General features: G+C 45.1%; 1 protein-coding gene across 4 annotated transcripts in view; it reads left to right on the top strand.

Annotated features, from left to right (window-relative positions):
• DENND2A (DENN domain containing 2A) overlaps positions 1-18,792 on the top strand; it is a 69,528-nt gene that overhangs the window by 40,819 nt on the left and 9,917 nt on the right. Inside the window, exons 6-14 of one of the 4 annotated variants that reach the window (XM_077935056.1) lie at positions 2,076-2,273; positions 3,230-3,326; positions 4,411-4,461; positions 5,547-5,743; positions 6,714-6,823; positions 7,923-7,992; positions 9,845-9,922; positions 11,004-11,144; positions 11,470-11,618. In XM_077935056.1, the coding sequence (XP_077791182.1) occupies positions 2,076-2,273; positions 3,230-3,326; positions 4,411-4,461; positions 5,547-5,743; positions 6,714-6,823; positions 7,923-7,992; positions 9,845-9,922; positions 11,004-11,144; positions 11,470-11,618 (1,091 nt within the window). The remainder of the gene's footprint in view (positions 1-2,075; positions 2,274-3,229; positions 3,327-4,410; positions 4,462-5,546; positions 5,744-6,713; positions 6,824-7,922; positions 7,993-9,844; positions 9,923-11,003; positions 11,145-11,469; positions 11,619-18,792) is intronic. The other 3 variants (XM_077935057.1, XM_077935058.1, XM_077935059.1) reach the window with 3 other exon arrangements.

The following is an 18,792-nucleotide window of genomic DNA, read 5'->3' as shown; positions in this document are numbered from 1 at the left end:
CATGCTGAAATACCAAAAGGGAGGGTCATCATTTTTGTGTGGAAGGACTGTGAGGAAAGGTCACTTCTGGGACTCAGGGCAAATTCCCAAGCTCATAATTTTAACATTTTATGCACATATCTTTTGCTCCTGGCTCTGGCTGGCGGATCTCCGGCTTCTTATAAAAACAAAAGCAGAAGTAGATTTCACAAAGCTGAAGCCTGGCCGCCCTTGCCATAAAGTAGTAAAATGAATGACCGACAGTAGAGCAAAAATGTGGGAAACCTTCCATTGGTACAGACAGCATAAGGGCACTTGGGAGCTGCCCTTGAACTGTTGAGTAGCAAGAGAGTCATGCTCTGCTGCAGCTGTGCTATTGCACTGACTTTTCTGGGAGTCCAGGAAATATGGGCACACAGGACACACCTGGGTGGAGTGTCTTGGAGCACATCCCAATAAGTTGTTGTCATCTAGGGAGCAAACTCTGTGTTGGGACGTGTCCTAATTCATACCTGTTCTGTGGGTGATATATAGGAGTTGAACAGGGAAATGCAGACCTTCCTAGCTGCATGAGGAGAGGCATTCTGTTTCTTTTTAGGAATGAGCTGGCAATCAGTCTCTGGTTTTGTTAAGTCTGGAGAAGAGACTCTGTTGAGCTCACTGCCAATTGCAGGCTTGGGGTGGGGGGTGAGCTGCTGAGGAAACTGACTATGGCGCCTAGCTCAGTGTCATTAACTTAGGGAGCTCCAGACTCCAGGCATGTGGATCAGATCTAGAAACTGGACCCTGGATGAGTCAAAATAGAGAGGTGCGGGTTGCCGGATGCCTTGCAACATGGTTGTACATGGGAGTGCAGCGGACACGCATAGTCTTTTCCAAAGTGTTTTACTCTTGCACTGAAGATGAGGCTGAAGGCACAACCAGCAGGGAGAAGTGGTGAGAAATTGGGAGACCATCTCTGTTGCGAGCTTGTAAAAAGAGGCATTGCAATAGTGGTACTATTAATTGTTACATATATGGATATGTGGTTCAAAGGAGTGGGAAGAGATGATTCCATAGAAAATGTTTTCAAAGACCTGCCTTTCTTTAGCCTGAAAATGTCACCCATTGGATTGCAAAACAATCTTGTTATTGCAAAAAGGTATTGCTATTTCCCCAAAATGTTGAAAAAGTAGTCTTTTGTTTGTTTGTTTGTTTGTTTGTTTGTTTGTTTGTTTGCATTAACAAAGAAACCGAGCTTAAGTACCCATTGCATTCATTGAGGTTTTTTCTGGTTTGGCTGTCAGCTTATAATAATTCTTCCCCACTGCTGTTCCCCAGATTAAGATGAGGCTGGCTGTTCCCTCGGGGTTTGGGGTTTTGAGAATGGAAAGGAATAATTTCTGGAGCAGTTACCAGTACACAGAGAGCTTATTTATGCTCACACCAACCTTTCAACAGTTCCAAAGGTCTCTGAGTAAGTTTCATGGCTAAGCCAGGATTCCCATTTGGGTTTCCCATGTCGAAACCCAGGACTTGAACATCAGAAGACCCACGAACAGGTGCCAGACCACTCTATTATTACTGGGTAGAATCAATCGCTAAATGACAGGGTTAGGGAATGTAGCAATCCCTAAATATGCAACTTCAGGGCTGCTTAAACTTTTCTCTGAAGCAATTGTTAAACAGCCACAGCCTGACAGACTACTAGCCCATGTTACTTTTGGTCCGATGTGGTACAGTAGCTCTTTCATTCTCCCATACAAATGGCTTTGGTTGCTTGGTTTTGCTGGCTTTTTTGTTGCTGCAGCTACAAGGCTTGCCAGCCTGGGTTTCACAAGCAACAAGAGTTCTTTCTCTTATGAGGACGAGACTCCGCTGTGAGTTTGTCACGATGTGGAATCAGAGTCTCTCCTATTATCTTGCTGGGCCTTCCTGTGAAAATCAAAGTATCTGCTGAAATTTATTAGGCCAGAGATAACTTGCGAAGAAGTATTGTAACTAACGTTTCTGCTTTGCCCGCTTGGGGTGGGAGTTACTTCTGCCATGGAGAAATGCAACATCTCTGATTAAATGCTGCCGTCTGTTTTTCCCCTGTTCCTGTCTGGCCTATGCAGCTGCTCTCCAAGCCCATCTTCTTTCGGCAGAATTCGGAACGGCGGAGTTTCAAGTTATTAGACATACGGAAATCAAACCGAGACGGGACATGTTCTCCTTCCAGAATCAGTCCCCCTTCCACCCCTAGTAGCCCTGACGATACTTTCTTCTCCTTGGGTGATACTCAAAATGGCAAGAGGAGGAGAAAAATTCCTAAGGTAACCCACACAGATATTCTCTCTCTCTCTCGGTTGTTGTTTTTTTAGGGGAGGGGCAGGCAGATAGTGAAGACTGAGAATAAGCATATGGATATGATGTCATCAACCTTAACAGGATATGCTGAAGGGCTTGGAATTTTAATTTCTGTTCGCTCCGTACGGGCCCAGCCAAAAACTTTATGGATCATTGTGAGATGAAGTTGTAAATTTAAGTTGTCTGCTATTGAAATAACCACCTATTGTGGATGTAAAATGGATCACATGTTTCCCCTCCCCGCTTTGGGTTGAACCAGTCTTGTGAAAGGATGTATGACTGATGTACCTAAGTCAGAAGGTGGAGAACTGGTGGCTCTCCAGATTTTGGTGGGCTCCAATTCATATCAACTCCAGACAGCATGGCCAATGGTCAGGGAGGTTGGGAATTGTTCTCGGGCAACATCTGGAGAGCAACAAGTTCCCCATACCAGACCTAAGGTAAGAATCGAAGTTTGTGATGTGTAAAGAAGGCCCTTGATCCATTACTTTAAGTCTAAATGGGAAGAAAAATACCTCCGAAGTAATAGCACATTCCAAATTATCTATGCAGGTTAAATGTACATTAAATAGTATGTGCAGGAAGGTAAAATATACATGTTAAATGCACCTGGTAAGCCTACCTTCACCAAACCGGAGAGAGTCAGTTTCACATCCCAAATTTACAGATTAATGGTATTTTACAAATTAGCTGTGTGGATTAAATGTTTTTCTAAAATTTGCTTAACTTGCACACTACTTTAAGAAAAATAAAAAATGCAGAATTGTGGAAGATTCTCACCAAGAGAAAGAATACTTGGAGCAGAAGGCTAGAAAGGGCCAAAGGAAAATAATTGTGAGGAATTAGCAGGAAGGGAGAAAGGATTTTCAGTTATCTTGACTTGTGGATGGAGAAAACGCTGACTTTTCTTCTCTATGTTAAGCAGCTGGTGTTAAAAATCAATGCCATCTATGAAGCACGAAGAGGGAAGAAGCGAGTCAAGAGGTTGTCACAGTCCACAGAGAGCAGCTCAGGAAGAGGTAAAGAGGAAGTTTGTAGAGAAGGGACAGAAAGGCTTTGGGGTGTTTGCTTGAACTGTGTTTGGGGGTTCATTGTGGTTTTGTTCCTGTCCCCCCTGCACCACACCGCCAGCACACTTTCTAATATTAAATAGCTGAAAGGGCTGAACAAATCTGTCTTATTTCTCAAGGTGCATTCATGCACTGAGCCTGCCAGCTCTGTATCTGTGGATGGGGGCAGCCTGCACATAAGTGCCCATGTGCATTGGGGATAAACAAAGGTCGTGAGTGCTCAAGGCGTTGGCATGTGTTCAAGTGAACACAAGTGGAAGCTCCCTGCGGATCTTCTCCACTCATCACTGGGATGGTCGGGAACTAATAAGGGGTGTGATGCATGTAAGGGTGTTGGGGTCAGGGCTTGTGTGAGTGTGTGGTGTAGTGGTTAAGAGCGGTAGTCTCGTAATCTGGGGAACCGGGTTCGCGTCTCCGCTCCTCCACATGCAGCTGCTGGGTGACCTTGGACCAGTCACACTTCTTTGAAGTCTCTCAGCCCCACTCACCTCACAGAGTGTTTGTTGTGGGGGAGGAAGGGAAAGGAGAATGTTAGCCGCTTTGAGACTCCTTAAAGGGAGTGAAAGGCAGGATATCAAATCCAAACTCTTCTTCTTCTTCTTCTCACTCCCCCCCCCCCCCTTTGACTGTATGCCCGTTCTGGCAAACACTCAAACACACCTTCAGTTTCTCAGTTTTCTAATCGTAACTTCAGGTCTGCACTTTTCTGCATCAGTTTTTGATTTATTTGTTTTAAGGAAGTCCTTCTCAATATATACATTTTTGTGTGCAATTACTGCCTAGCATACACCTTTTTTGTGAGCCATTTCTCCTAATGTGTTTTTCTGTATGTTATTTTCACTTCTATGTGCATCTTTATGCACACTTTAATATTACAAGTTTTGTACACATTATTTGGAAGGAGGGCTGCACCACAAAATTGAGGGAAATGAGTGTCTTGAAGGGCATCTGCGTTTTGGTTTAGGAAGCAGTTACTATTTTTGTTTGTAAAGTGTAGAAGATCTTGATTCTCTTCCTCTCTATTTTCTGCTAGTTACAGATGAGAATAGCGAATCGGACAGCGACACTGAAGAGAAGCTTAAAGGTAAGAAAGCAAGAGTGTGAGCAAAAGAGAGACAGATTTTTGCAATGGAAGTTATGGGTTTGAGGAATGATTTACACCCAAGACTCTTTCTTTCCCAAAGGCACCAAGATTTCTTTTTGTGCTTGCATAGACATTCAGATACTGTAAAAAGGAACATGCCATTTACCTAGCTTTCTGAGAGCTACACAGCCGATGCTGCTCTCCAGAATCACAGTTTGCAGAGAAGCTCATTATCTTTGCAACTCATGTGTAGTGCATCCCTGTGCAGGTCTAATGAGAAATAAGTCTTAAAATATTCCCTGGGTTCTACTCCCTCCTGAGTGCATGCATTCAGGTTTACAACCTTGATAAGGTGGAAATAAGGTTCTACCTTAATATTTTGGATTTGGACTTAATTTTCTTTTCTGTATGCATGCACACATGTAATGAAGTGGGGGAGGGACCTGCCAAAGGATCAGAGCGTGGGGAAATCACATTTGGGTGGGGGTGTTTAATATGCCTGTTTTATTTAATAATTTGTAGACTTAATGGGTTGGGTCAGGCTAAGTGACTTGCATGTAGGTCCCACTGAAATCAATGTGAAAAGTAAGTTGTAATTAAGGTCCATTGATTGCAATATTAACAACTAACTGCAGTGAACATAGTTCGGATCCAACCAATTTTTAAAAATTAATGGTACCATTAAACCAACACAGAAAATATTTTTAGCCTTTTATATTTTTCTTTTCAGAAAATGATCTTGAATTATGCAGTTAAATATATACATGCTCAACTCCTGACATGCTTTGACTTCTCCGACTGTATGTCACTTTGCTCTCTCTCTCTCCCGTTGTACCACAAAGCTCATGGTACAATGACTTCTAATATTACATTTCATCTTTGCCCTCCATATAATGTCGCTTTGTAGTTCTATGGCATAGTTTGGACATTTTTCTGTCCTCATCATGGCATGAAGTAATACCAAACCCTTTAGATCATGGAGAATACATTGAGAAAAGGGGTGGAGGGACTGCAAAGCATTATGGGAATACTAAGTATGCAAAACAGTGACACAGACCTGACTTCCTTTGCCTGTCTTTGTATAGCTCACAGCCAGCGCCTGGTCCATGTGAAGTCTCGCCTGAAACAAGCCCCCAGATACCAAACCTTGGAGCGGGATCTCATCGAGTACCAAGAAAGGCAACTCTTTGAGTACTTCGTAGTGGTCTCGTTGCACAAGAAGCAGGCTTGTGCCCCGTATGTCCCTGAAGTCACCCAGCAGTTTCCATTAAAGGTGGGCCATGTGAGTGAAGGTGCTCTTGCAGACCTTGGCCACCTCAAGTTGGTAGCTGGACAGAGGATTTTATTTTTCCTGGGGTGAGAAGTACTTGCTTCAGAGATATGGTTGGAAATATCCAAGGAGGGGATGATCCAATAAAGCCACACATACTTCGCATGTAAGGGGTCCTTGCAGTGCCAAGCTATATAAGCTAAACAAGCTATACAGTAGCTTAGAGCCCCTCTCTCTTGGGGCCCCCCAAAAAATTTAAAGGAAAGAAACTGGATGTACATTTCCAAAATATAAGATAAGTTCAACAATTACTTTGATAAAATACATATTTGTTATATGCAAATGGCTTTAGATACCTATTAGGTCCATAAATTACCATATAGCATATATTCAACACAAAAAACAGTGGCAATTTTTTGTTGACAAAGGACAGCTGGACATATAAAGGGCCCCATTACCTTCAGTCGCTTAGGGCCTCATCAAACCTAAATCCGGCCCTGGGTCCTTGTTTCAATCCTTTGTCTCCAGTTAAAGAGAATGAGGTAGCAGGTGATGGGAAAGTCCTCTGACTGAGGCCTTTAGAAAGCTGGTACTCCTTAGAGAAAACAGCACTGGACACAGAGGACCAACAGTCTTTACCTGGTGTAAGGCAGGTCCCTCTGTTCTTAGATCACCAAGCACCCTAACTGAAGGTATGGCTTTTAAAATGTTAGCATTACCTCTGATGGTGTGGTAGGGATGGCGCCAAGGAACTTGATGCATTTTGAAGCTGACTGCATGGAAGAATCCATAAGCTTTGGTTGGCAACTGGAGGGGAAAATATGTGAAGATCAGGTATGCTAGACAAGCAGCTGTCCAGGCAGAAGCTCAGTCTCTGCCATCACCTCTTTGTTTTATCTCAGAGCTGGGCAGAGAGGACAGTCCTTCAAGCTGTTTCACTCTCTTCTTCACTAATCTGAAACTAATCTCCTTTTTCCTCTAGCTTGAACGTTCCTTCAAATTCATGAGGGAAGCAGAGGACCAGCTAAAAGCCATCCCTCAGTTTTGCTTCCCTGACGCTAAAGACTGGACACCCGTCTGCCAGTTTAGCAGGCAAGTTGCATCATAGGTTTTTCCTTCTTCTGCTCTCTCTCTCTCTCTCCCACCAATAGCACCTTCCCACCATCCAAAATAGTGCTGCCCAGTGGGGAACAGTGAGGCTCAAACAGAAGAAACCAGCTGGAGAAGCAAGCTCACTTTATGTAAGGCCAAGGAGAGAAAACCAAAACAATTGTCTTGTCCCAGATTCAGGTTAGAAGACCACCTAATCTAGCACAACCAAGTGGCCAACCTTTAGGAAGCTTGCAGGTGGGCGTGGTACAGATGGCCAACCTGGAACCTTTATCCCCTGAGTTGTGTAGTGGTTAGAGCAGGGATGGGGAACCTGTGGCCCTCTAGATGTTGCCACCAGACTACAACTCCCATCATCCCTTGCTGTTGGCCATGCTGGCTGGCGGTTGATGGCGATGGAGACCAATAACCTCTGGATAGCCATCATATGCCCATCGCAGGGTGACAGTTTCAGGCTTGGAGATGCAGGCTAAAATCCCCCACTCATGCCTGATGATTGCTGGGTGTCTATGAGCCAGTCTCGATCTTTCAGCCTCACCTACTTCATAGAGTTGTTGTGAAGATAAGCTGGGTCCCGTTTATGCTGCCCTAACCGACAAGATACCCATGTACACTCCTTCTACCGACCTAGCATTCAAACATAGAGCTCCCTTCTAGCAATCTGCAGGGCAGTTTCAGAAATTCCCATAACTCCCATCAGCCCCAGCAAGCAGGGCTAAGGACGATGGGAGTTGTAGTTTGGCAACATCTGGAGGGCCAAAGGTTTCCCAACTCTCCTACTAAAGTACAGTGGTACCTCGGGTTAAGTACTTAATTCGTTCCGGAGGTTCGTACTTAACCTGAAATTGTTCTTAACCTGAAGCACCACTTTAGCTAATGGGGCCTCCCGCTGCTGCCGCACCGCCGGAGCATGATTTCTGTTCTCATCCTGAAGCAAAGTTCTTAACCTGAAGCACTATTTCTGGGTTAGCGGCGTATGTAACCTGAAGCGTATGTAACCCGAGGTACCACTGTATGTGTAAAAGAAAGCCTTGTCAAGGCAGAAGTCATTTTTATCTTCTATTTATCTCTGTCCTTTCAGTGAGACTTTCTCATTTGTCTTGACTAGTGAAGATGGCAGTCGAAGGTTTGGATACTGCAGAAGGCTACTGGTAACTATCTTTAAGAATAATAAAAAGAAAACCCTTCTAAAAACAGCATGGTATCAAAAAAAGGTAGCAACACTCACCTCTTTTCCAAAGTGAAAAAGGTAACTGAACAAATCTGCCCGCAGAATGGCTGTGTTTAGATGTAAAAATAGGCCAAAGTTTATTTTGGTGGCGCTGTGGTCTAAACCACTGAGCCCCTTGGGCTTGCCGATTAAAAGGTTGGAGGTTTGAATCTCCGCAACGGGCTGAGCTCCTGTTGCTCTGTCCTAGCTTCTGCCAACCTAGCAGTTTGAAAACACACCAGTGTGAGTAGATAAATAGGTACCACTATGGCAGGAAGGTAAACGGTGTTTCCGTGCGCTCTGGCTTTTGTCATGGTGTCCCATTGCGCTAGAAGCCATTTAGTCATGCTGGCCACATGACCTGGAAAGCTGTCTGTGGACAAACGCCAGCTCCCTCGGCCTGAAGCGAGATGAGTGTCGCACCCCACAGTCGCCTTTGATTGGACTTTATCATCTAGGGGTCCTTTACCTTTTTACTTTATTCCCCCCACCCTCTCCTTTTCTGGTGCAGCAAGGAGGAGTTGGGAAGCTCTTGTTTCTACTTTTGGTTAGCCACAGCTCATCGTGGCATCCAAACCCAAACAAACTTGGCAGTGTTTAGTTTGAAACAAGCCAATGTTACTTCACTGACTGCGTTTTCAAAGACTCTCAAAAGAAATCCTTCTGGATCACACAGAAGTTTACACCCAGTAACATCCTTTATTAAAATTACCATAGTTTTAAAAAAAACTTTCTATAAGTTTACACTACCACCAAATGTACCTGGAATCTGTCTCCTTTTTAATCTAAAATGAAGTTGATCTGCTATATATTTTAGGGTGTAAACCTTTTTGAGAAAACAGAAACCATTTTTCCAGATTTATCAGTGGTGCATGGAATATAAGTTTTTTTTTATTTCTTGGAATCAGCTTCCAAGGTTCATTCCTCACCTCAACCTCTGCCCAATGGCCTCAATGGAGCAGCAGGGCAACACTCGCACCCATGCCCCTGCCATGTACACCAGCCAGATTAGAAGGCAAGAGGAGGAATCTTCAGTTACTGCTGCTGCTGCAATCCAGCCCGACACAAGCATATCACAGCTTCTCCCCACCCCCAGAACTGCTGTGAAATCTGATGCAAAAAGAGTTTGAATTGCACCCTAATTTTGGATTATTTTGGGGTGTGTGTGAGAAAAGCCATCAGATTCCTTGAACCAATTAAACACAGGGTCCTATTCATTGTTAGTCATACTCTTGAGTACAGCCATTGGCACTAATAGACATGACTAATTTAGGTCCATTAAATTCAGTGAGTCAGCTCTTGAGAAGAACTTGGTTGGATACAACCCATTGTAATTGTTCCGTCCTAGGTTAAGCTAGACACACTCTGTTCCAGCCAAGTATCAAAACCACCAATTGCTCCTGCTGCTTGATACTGTGCTATAAATCTAGTGTTGGTGATGATAAGGAAATGTCCAGAACAAACTGTTCATATGTTTATCTCACACTTTTATTATTGTTGTTATTATAATAGCTTTCAGTATTTCATCACAGTACCACAATTTCCTTTTTGCAACCAGACCCAAGTAACCACATATCTTTAAGATGCTACGAACTCTCAATATTCAGTATCATTTAGTTGGAGAAGTAATGAGATTTCTAGAAAACATGAATAATGTTTCTTTCATACTTTCAAGCTTTCGGAAGGGGAATTAGTTTGGGGGAAGCTGACTTCTGTGCTGAACACCGGCTTGTTTCTCCTTGTTAACTACTGTGCATCTGTGTGGGTGTGTTTTTTTCTGTCTCTCTTGAAAGCCCAGTGGGAAAGGGAAGCGACTTCCTGAAGTTTACTGCATTGTGAGCCGTCTTGGATGTTTCAACCTCTTCTCTAAGGTAGATGGAGAAGGAGATGAACGATGTGGGCTATACATAAAGATGGATGAAGATGATGGTTTATGCTTCTGGGACATCATTTAGAGCAGGGTGGAGAATAGAGACTTGTCCTCACCTGTGTTCTGATTCCATGAGAACGTTTATCTGGATTATCTCTCTCGATAGCCCAGTGGTCCTGGACGTCGATTCGCAAAGAAACAAGTACAGTGGTACCTTGGTTCTCAAACTTAATCCATTCCGGAAGTCTGTTCCAAAACCAAAGCGTTCCAAAACCAAGGCGTGCTTTCCCATAGAAAGTAATGCAAAATGGATTAATCCATTCCAGACTTTTAAAAACAACCCCTAAAATAATTAGCAAACACAGACAGATCTCAGCGTAGCACTCAGAAAGGAAGTGTGGCACTCAAATCCGAACTGTAACACTTCGGCTTCCGAAAAGAGTTTGCAAACTGGAACACTTAATTCCAGGTTTGCAGCGTTTGGGTTCCAAGTTGTTTGACAACTAAGCCATTCGAGAACCAAGGTACCACTGTACGTCTGTTAAGTCTTATGTGGATAACCTTGCTGTAGTTATTAGCAAGCAGTGGCGTAGCGTGGGTTGTCAGCACCCGGGGCAAGGCAAGTAATTTGCGCCCCCTAACCCGTGGATTTGCGCCCCCTAACCTGTGAATTTGCCCTAACCCCAGATGTTGCGCCCGGTGCGGCCGGCCCCCCCTGCACCCCCCACGCTACGCCACTGTTAGCAAGTATGAAATAAGGACTTTTTCCAAAGTTCTTAAGATTCACCAGCTTTTTTTGTGGTTTAATTCTTAAGTATATCTAAGAGACAGCTCTTGAAATATGTTATGAATCCTCTCCCCTCTATTCCTCTTTTTTAAAAACACAAACAAACAAGAAATCATTGGATTAGAATCTCCCAAAGTTAGATTTTTTTTTTAAAGAAAGAATGTCTTGTTGCATCCTAGAGAGAGAGGAAAAACTGGAAGAGAAGTGGGAACTCAGTAAGAGGAGAGGACAAACGGATATGTCTTTTGTAGAAGATATTAATTTGTTATACTTACCAGCTTTTCTGCCTTTTTAGATCTTGGATGAGGTTGAGAAAAGGCGTGGGATTTCCCCTGCTTTGGTACAGCCCCTTATGAGAAGCGTGATGGAGGCGCCTTTTCCAGCTCTGGGACGAACCATCAGCATCAAGAACTTCCTACCTGGCTCTGGGACAGAAGTAAGCTCAAAACCAGAGTGAGGCAGCAAGCAGAGTGGTAGTCCAAAGAGAAGTCAATGTTAGCAGGCAGAGATGGCTCCTTAAGTACCTCGGGTGAGATTTTAGGCACCAGACTTTTGCCATCATAGGAAGCTGCCTTTATACCAAGCCAGACCATTGGTCCACCAAGCTCAGTATGGTCTGCACTGACTGAAAGCAGACCTCCAGTGTGTTTCAGAGAGAGGACACTGCTAGCCCTACCTGGAGATGTTGGGGGTTGAACCTGGGGCTTTCAATGCACAAAACAGACTCTCTCTGCATTAGCTTCATTCTTCATCCTTTTCAGGTGATAGAGCTGCGCCGACCACTTGACTCGAGGCTCGAGCACGTTGACTTTGAGTCCCTGTTCTCCTCGCTTAGCATCCGGCACTTAAGCAGAGTCTTTGCTTCCCTGCTGCTAGAGAGGAGGGTGATATTTATAGCAGACAAACTCAGGTAACAGGTTTTTGCTGCTTTTTTCTGTGCCTCACATTGTATAGAAAATTTACTATCTGTTCTGCTTGGGTTCCCCCTTTCTGATGTCCATTCATTCATTCATTCATTCATTCATTCTCACATCTCCATTCTTGAACCCAGTATTCCAATGGGGCCTAGATATCAAGAGAGCCAGCTTACTCCCATCTTTCCGGACATAAGAGGGAGAAATGAAGCTGCAAAACAATACCTCTTCAGCTCAGATTTCCGGGGTGCATATTTCCTTTCCATCGGCTCCAACTCAAGCTGGGTTCACATGCTGCCTTCTCTCTACTACCAACCACTGCTGCCTTATTTCAGGCAGCCTTTCTGTACAAGCAGGTATTTCCACACCTCCTCCACTAAGTTGTGCTCATTGCAGGAGTAGGAAACTTCAGGCTTGGGGGCCAGCTGGGGCTCCCTCCCTCCAGGCCCCACCTTTTATCAGCCTTTACCCTGCGCCTTTCTTTGAGTGCCTTTGCTAATCAGGAATGTGTCCTTGAACTGTGATGCTGCCAATCGCTTGCCTGGTGTTATGGGTTGGTTGGATACGGAGGAATGGTGGGAGGAACCAGCTGGTGATCCACCCGGAGAAGGCGGCTCAGAGGCAGGGGAGTGGTGGTAGGACGACAGTGAGTGGTCAGAAGGAGAAGACTGAGAAGAGGAGGTGTTGGAAGCTTGGAGGGGCAGTGAGCTGGGAGTCTGTAGCAGAGAGAAGTCCAGAGGCTGAAGCAGGAGGGAGGCCAAGAGGCAGAGATGAGTCAGGCTGGGGAAGAGTCATGGGTGTCTCCCCCTCCTGCTGCAACAAGCTCCCCCCCCCCCCCCGATCTCCCAGAACCAGAAGAGGCATACCTGTCAACCGTCCCTTATTTGGCAGAAAACTCCCTTATCCCAGCGCTGTGTCTCGCTGCTGTCCCTTATTGATGATGTCCCTTAAATTTCCCGGGTTTCATGCTCGCCGGGCTCGGGAGGGAAACAGCAGCTCGAGGTCCTCCACTGCGAGAGAGAGCGTGCGCTGGCGCCGTTGTCCTGGCGCAAGGAGTTCCATCGGGCCTTCCCCGCCTGGGAGAGGGGAGGGGAGGGAGGGAGACTCTCGCCCATGCTGCCCGCGAGCCCGGAGGCGGCAGCGGTGGTGGCAGCTGAGGAGGCGGCCTGAGGGAGGAGGAAGAGGAGGGGATGCAGAGGGATGCAGAAGGGCAGCACTTCAGCTGTGGCGGCGGTGCCACAACCGCCTCATGCCAGATTGACAGCATCTGTCAATCCTACCAATGTATGCAACTCTTTACAATAGCAAAATCCCTTATTTTGGCGGCTGATCCCTTATTTTCGAGGCTGCTGGTCCCTTATTTTCAAATCTGTAAGTTGACAGCTATGAGAAGAGGCATGAAAAGGAAGGAGGAGAGGTGACGCATGGATGCAGTCTCTGATTGCTTGGGGAAACCCCTGGAGAGGAGGAGACTTAGGCAGTTGTGGGGAGATGGGGACCTTCAGCCTCGGCAACGGCTTCTCGGAGGCAAGACATACTGGGGATGAGTTGTGTTCATGATTCTCGGCCACGTCTGTGCAGATACTGTTTTTGCTAATCACCTCAACTGGCCAGGCAAAAACGTTCCTCTTTAACCAGGCCTTTGGTTGACTGACATTCAATGCCCTTTTAAAATGTGTGTGTGTGTGGAGGGGGTTATTGGGTTGTTCTTGTTTTTATTTTGATTATGTATTCTGTGATTTTATATTGTGGTTTTATCCTGTGAACCTGTAACCTGAAGCATCTGTAACCTGAGGTACCAATGTACAATTGTTGTTGTTGTTAATAACTGGCACGGTGTCATTTACTGCCAGCTCGCTCCTAGAGAGAGATGTGTATAGGAACCTGTGGCTTCTTGCGTGGCAGGAATGTACCCTACCTTAGAAAGGTTAGGTGTTACAGCTGTTGCTCCGCCCACTTTAACCTCAGATCCCGCCCACCACAGATGTCCTCTCCATCCACCTCCACCCCCACCCCGGTCGCTTGCCTATGAGGTAATGGAGACCTTAGGCAGAAAAAGGTTACCACCCCCGACTTACTGGTTTCTAGTCCATTTCAGGGATATCTCAGGGATTTTGCTTTTCCAGTTGTTCAAAGGACAATACGTTGCACAATTTTGTTTTTTAAAAATTGTTGGGAAGCCTTTCAGTTCACCCACAGCTGTGCATAACCTGCATGGGTGTGTGGGACATCTTGGCCGAGCCTTCTGTGAATGGGTGTGGAGCAAGATTGCTTTCTCCTTGCAGGCAGACACATCCCCATCCCTTATTTATCACTGAAATGTCATCTTAGTGGTGTCTGTACTGCATCATGGTTGAGAGATAATTGAGATTACCCTGTCAGTGGTTATGTGTGAAGGCTTATATGGCTTTAACTAAAATTAAATGTGTGGTGTTTTTTAAAGTATTAAGACAGATTTGAGGAGAATAGGAATGTCAGCATCTATTCAACATAACAACTAACAGAAAATTTCATATTTTAAAAGCCTCCAGTGTAACACCCCTCAGAACCTGGGGATGTGTAGCATCAGATGCTCACCCCTTTCGCGTCCTATTTGTGAGCTTTTCAAAGCTAGCCACTGCTTGAGAAGATTCGCTGAATTTGATGGACCTTGGTCTAATGTGGCAATGCAATTCTTAGCATTCTTACCACTAGCTTAGGTGGCTGTTAGTTTATTGTCCGCAAGCGATCCAAGCAAAACTTTTTCCACCCACACGTTACAGGGGGGAGAAAGGGGGGGCAGATTTCTTTAAGATTTTCTTCAGCTGGTGCTTGGCACACGGCCATTTCTTAAACACTTGAGGATGGAGGGAGTTGAGTTCTCTCTTCAAGCCAGCAAGGCAAAACTTAACAGATGAGTAATGACGCTTATAAGCTCAAGATCAGCTTTCAACAGCCTGTCTGTTTTCACAATTCCCAGAAAGTCCTGCTGCATCCATGGGGCTGAGAGAAGGAAGGGAAAAGCTGTAGAGGTCTCTGCCATAAGGGGAGCCAAAAATTAATTCATCCACCACATTTGGGTGGGTTGTTTTTTTTTAAGGTGGACCAGAACAACATTCAGGCAAGCTATGGGAAAATAGAGTAGAGAATGACAGAGTACAGTGGTACCTCGGGTTACAGACGCTTCAGGTTACAGACCCAGAAATAGTATCAAGGGTTAAGAACTTTATTTCAGGATGAGAACAGAAATCGCGGTGTGATATGCAAGCATTAAACAAAATAAGTAGTAAAACTAATAGATCTCCTAAGACCATGGCTGAAAAAAAAGATTTTCACCTGGTTGGAGCCAAAAAGGAAGCCAGGACACCATCTCAGGTGTGGTGATAGTTGTTATTGGAGTCATTACATATTTAGTGGTGGGACTCCAGCTTTGAAATGCTCTTCCCAGAGTGGAGGGGATGAACAGCCTTGTGGCTTGTTGTTGTTGTTACAATATTTTTATTATTATTTGTAAACACCCCCACCTATCATCTGACTGGGTTGCCCTAGCCACTCTGGACGGCTTCCAACAAATATAAAAGCATAATAAAACATCAAACATTAACAACTTCTCTATACAGGGCTGCCTTCAGGTATCTTCCAAAGATGCCTTAAAGGCTGACATCTTTATTAAGGCATAAGCTTCCACTGACTGCAGCCCACTTAATCTCAGTCGCTAGAAAGGTTTGACTGGCATCCACTCAGAAATATTTCTGGCACCAGCCAAAATCATGTGTCCCCCCCCCCCCATTAACTTTTTTAAAGATGATCTGTTTTATTCTGCCATGTATATTAATTTTGTTTTTATAGATTTGCTGCATTCAGCTTATTTTTATGTACTTGTTTTATTGTGTTTAAAACTGTATAGTTTACTGAGGGCCCTGATAATTTGAGAGAAGGATGGCACATCAGTCCGAGAGCATAAGTAACAAATTCGCAGATGATGATTATTTGGGAAAGAGGGGGTTGTTTTACATTTCTGAAGAAAGAAATTTAAGATCTCTGTGCAGCAAGTTTCTTGTTTTACTTTTCTCTCTCTCTCTCTCTCTCTTTAAGCTAAGGCAGCTGCTTGAAGTTGCTCAGAGGTTTGGAATGCTAGATGTAATTCAGCAGAGGTTATTTAATGAGCCTGTGCAGGTGAAGAAAGGCATATGATAGATCGTATTTATCACGCTCCTCCGCAGTTGATCACACAGATGCCCTCGGTGCGTGAATCATTTGTGTATCTGCACACATCTCGTGTGTGGACAATGCAAAGGGGTGTGCGCGCTTGTGTGATTTGTTACATCTCTCCACTGCTGCAAAAATTGGCTGTCTGAGGGCCTCCTGCCAAACGCTGTTTTTCTTTCCTCCTTTTCTATCCTTTTCTGTAAAGATCTGTCATTCCAAAAACCTTGCCAGCAGAAAAGGAAAGAAAGTCTTGATCCTTTGCCCCTCCCCCTCCCCCTTACCATAGTAACTATAGTAAACATCCCTTTTCAACTCGGGAAAATAACTTAATTTATTCAATCCAGTCTATTAATCTTTCTGTTAGACTTGCAAATGATGCACAAGCTCTGAGCAGGGAAATATTCCAATAATTTGTGACTGAAATAAATTGTGGAGGCCAAAGTAGTTCTTTTTTTCTTTTTCTTCTCTTTGGCTGCAACCCTATATCCACTTCCCTGGAAGTAAGCCACGCTGAGTTCAATGGGACTTCCTTCTTAGAAGACATGAATAGGGTGGTGCTGCAGATCAGACAGCCATAGGCATGTAGAGTGGGAAGGGGGGACCCCAGCGGTCATCTAGTCCAACCCCCTGCAATGCAGAAATCTCAGCTCATGCATCCAGGAGAGATGGCCGTCCAACCTCTGCTTGAAAACCTCCAAGGAAGGAGAGCCCACAAGATGATATCAAATAATCAGTAAAGGCGTCAGAGTGGCAAGCAGGGTGATGTCCTCAGTGAATCTTGCTTTGGGGCTGAAAGAAGAAGCCAAGTGAACCTGTTTGGTTTTAATTTTAAAAATTGTGTCCCATTTCAGTGGTCAGCTCAGCTAACATCTTTGCAAAATACAGGGGATTATAAAAGTACAGTCGTACCTTGGATCCTGAACACCTTGCAAGTTGAACGTTTTGGCTCCCAAACGCCGCAAACCCAGAAGTGACTATTTCGGTTTGCAACGTTTTGGAAGTTGAATGGACTTCCAGATCAGATTCCATTCAACTTCAGAGGTACAACTGTACTTTTTTTAAAAAAAGGTTTCAAATGCAGCTGTTACGTTCAGAAGTTTTCACTGCTTTGTTTTGTTTCCTCTTAACATGGTCCATACAGTGGGTTGTACCTGTTCCAATCATGCAATAGATTTCAGTTTGCAAAAGGGGACCTTCCTCATCTCCTCTCCTGCCTCATGCAGCAACCAGAACATCCTCTGGAGCAGATCCTCAGGGGCTGGAGAGGAGAGGAAGAGGAAGTTCTTTGGGATACAGGCTACTGCCAGACCCCCAAAAGAGGTTTCCTAGTGAGCAAGTGGGCACCTGCAAAAATAAAACGAAACGAAAGCCAGTTGAGTGGAGAGAGTAAGCCTCTTCTTCTCCCTCCCCAATCCCTCCTTGATTGCCGTGGTGGTTTGAAGAAAACTCGTTCTGCCTGGCCTCTCACTATCTCTGTAGGATTCAGTGGTGCAGAATTGTACTCAGAAGTGCCCTGCGGGACTCATTCTGTCAAAGCGCTATTTCTCCTTCATCCCCAAGGCTGAATTTAGCAGCAAGTAGCCCAGGAGTGGAGAACCATGGGCCAAATATGGCCCAAGAGACTCTTCAGTCCAGGCCACACTCTTCACTGCCCCAGCTTCACAGTCTGTTCGGGTGTTTGCCTTATCTGGAATGTGCCCTCAAACTCTGATGAAATTTGCTGGTCTGGATTCAGGATAAGAGTAGTTTGCGTGTGGGTGTGCCTACTGCAGAAAGACACAATTGCATTTATTGCTCCATCCAGGCCTTGGGGCCAGAAAGGATTTCCCACCTAGGGAAGCCAGGCTCAGGGGCGGCAGTTCAAGCATTCCCTTACTGCTGCCAATTGGGCACAAGTCTGTTTCCCTATGTGTGGAGTACCCAAATCATGCCAGTGTGATTACAAAACCCTTGAGTGCCTGCAGTGTCTTCTCAACAATTTAATTTTCAGTCATGAGGACTAGAAACCTCCTTTAAAAAACAAAAGCAAGAGAACTTGAAAGATTCCTGGGAAGCCGGAATTTCTTGCAACTCAGCATGTGTACTAAATATAAACAGTCCTGTTTTGGTTTTTTAAAAGTAAGTTCATACTCAGCAAGCATCCTTTCCATTTCCCTTGTAAAACTGCAGAAGCTGTTGCCAGGCCTGGGGTATTTTTACACACACACACACACACACACACACACACACACACACACACTTCCCCTTCTCCTCTCGCTCAGTGTATATTCCCTCATGGTGCTTAACTCAAGCCAGCTGTGAGTGGTTTCCTGGCCATATGATTCCTTCAGGCTGCACGGTCTCCCTCCCTCCCTCTCTCCCATTCAAGATTTGGCTCATAAAACCCAATGACGTGATGCGCATGGCTTAGTAACATACCAGCCCTCCCCCAGATGCTCGGAGGAGTTTGCAGTCCTACATAGCTGATGAGTTACCAGTGGCCTTTACCTGCCTCTGAGGGTGGTGTGTGCTGCTTGGCTTTTGTTTTCGTGTGAAAACAGCGTTGCTTGATTCTACTTCATGCCGCAGAAGTGAAGGCTCCATGGCAGAATCTTTCTTGAAAATCTACATCTGCCAGCGAGGCATTTGTAGTCGCATCCGTTTCTCGTTATTGGAAAGCAACATCGTCCTTCGCCCAAATTCCACGCATGCACACATACACATGCATTTACATCATTTTATTTTCCCTCCTTTTCCCAATCGTTTGTTAGGAGCCGCCAGTAGGTGTGTGATCAGATATGGGTATCCTGTATCATCTCCCTCTTGGTAGGAAGGCAAGAAGCGTGAGAGAGCCTGAAAGGGAGGGGGAGTGCAGTCCAAAGGGAAAGCACACACATGTGGGCACATGCCCACACCAGCCCACATGGCTGAGTTTCGCCTAAGCCACGGGGAGATTGGTCACACATCTCCTGCCGTCTTGCCTAGTCAGGTGGCAGTCAGTTC

This window comes from Podarcis muralis, chromosome 10, assembly GCF_964188315.1.
Source record: "Podarcis muralis chromosome 10, rPodMur119.hap1.1, whole genome shotgun sequence".
Taxonomy (NCBI): domain Eukaryota; kingdom Metazoa; phylum Chordata; class Lepidosauria; order Squamata; family Lacertidae; genus Podarcis; species Podarcis muralis.
This window is presented reverse-complemented; position numbering and strand designations above follow the sequence as displayed.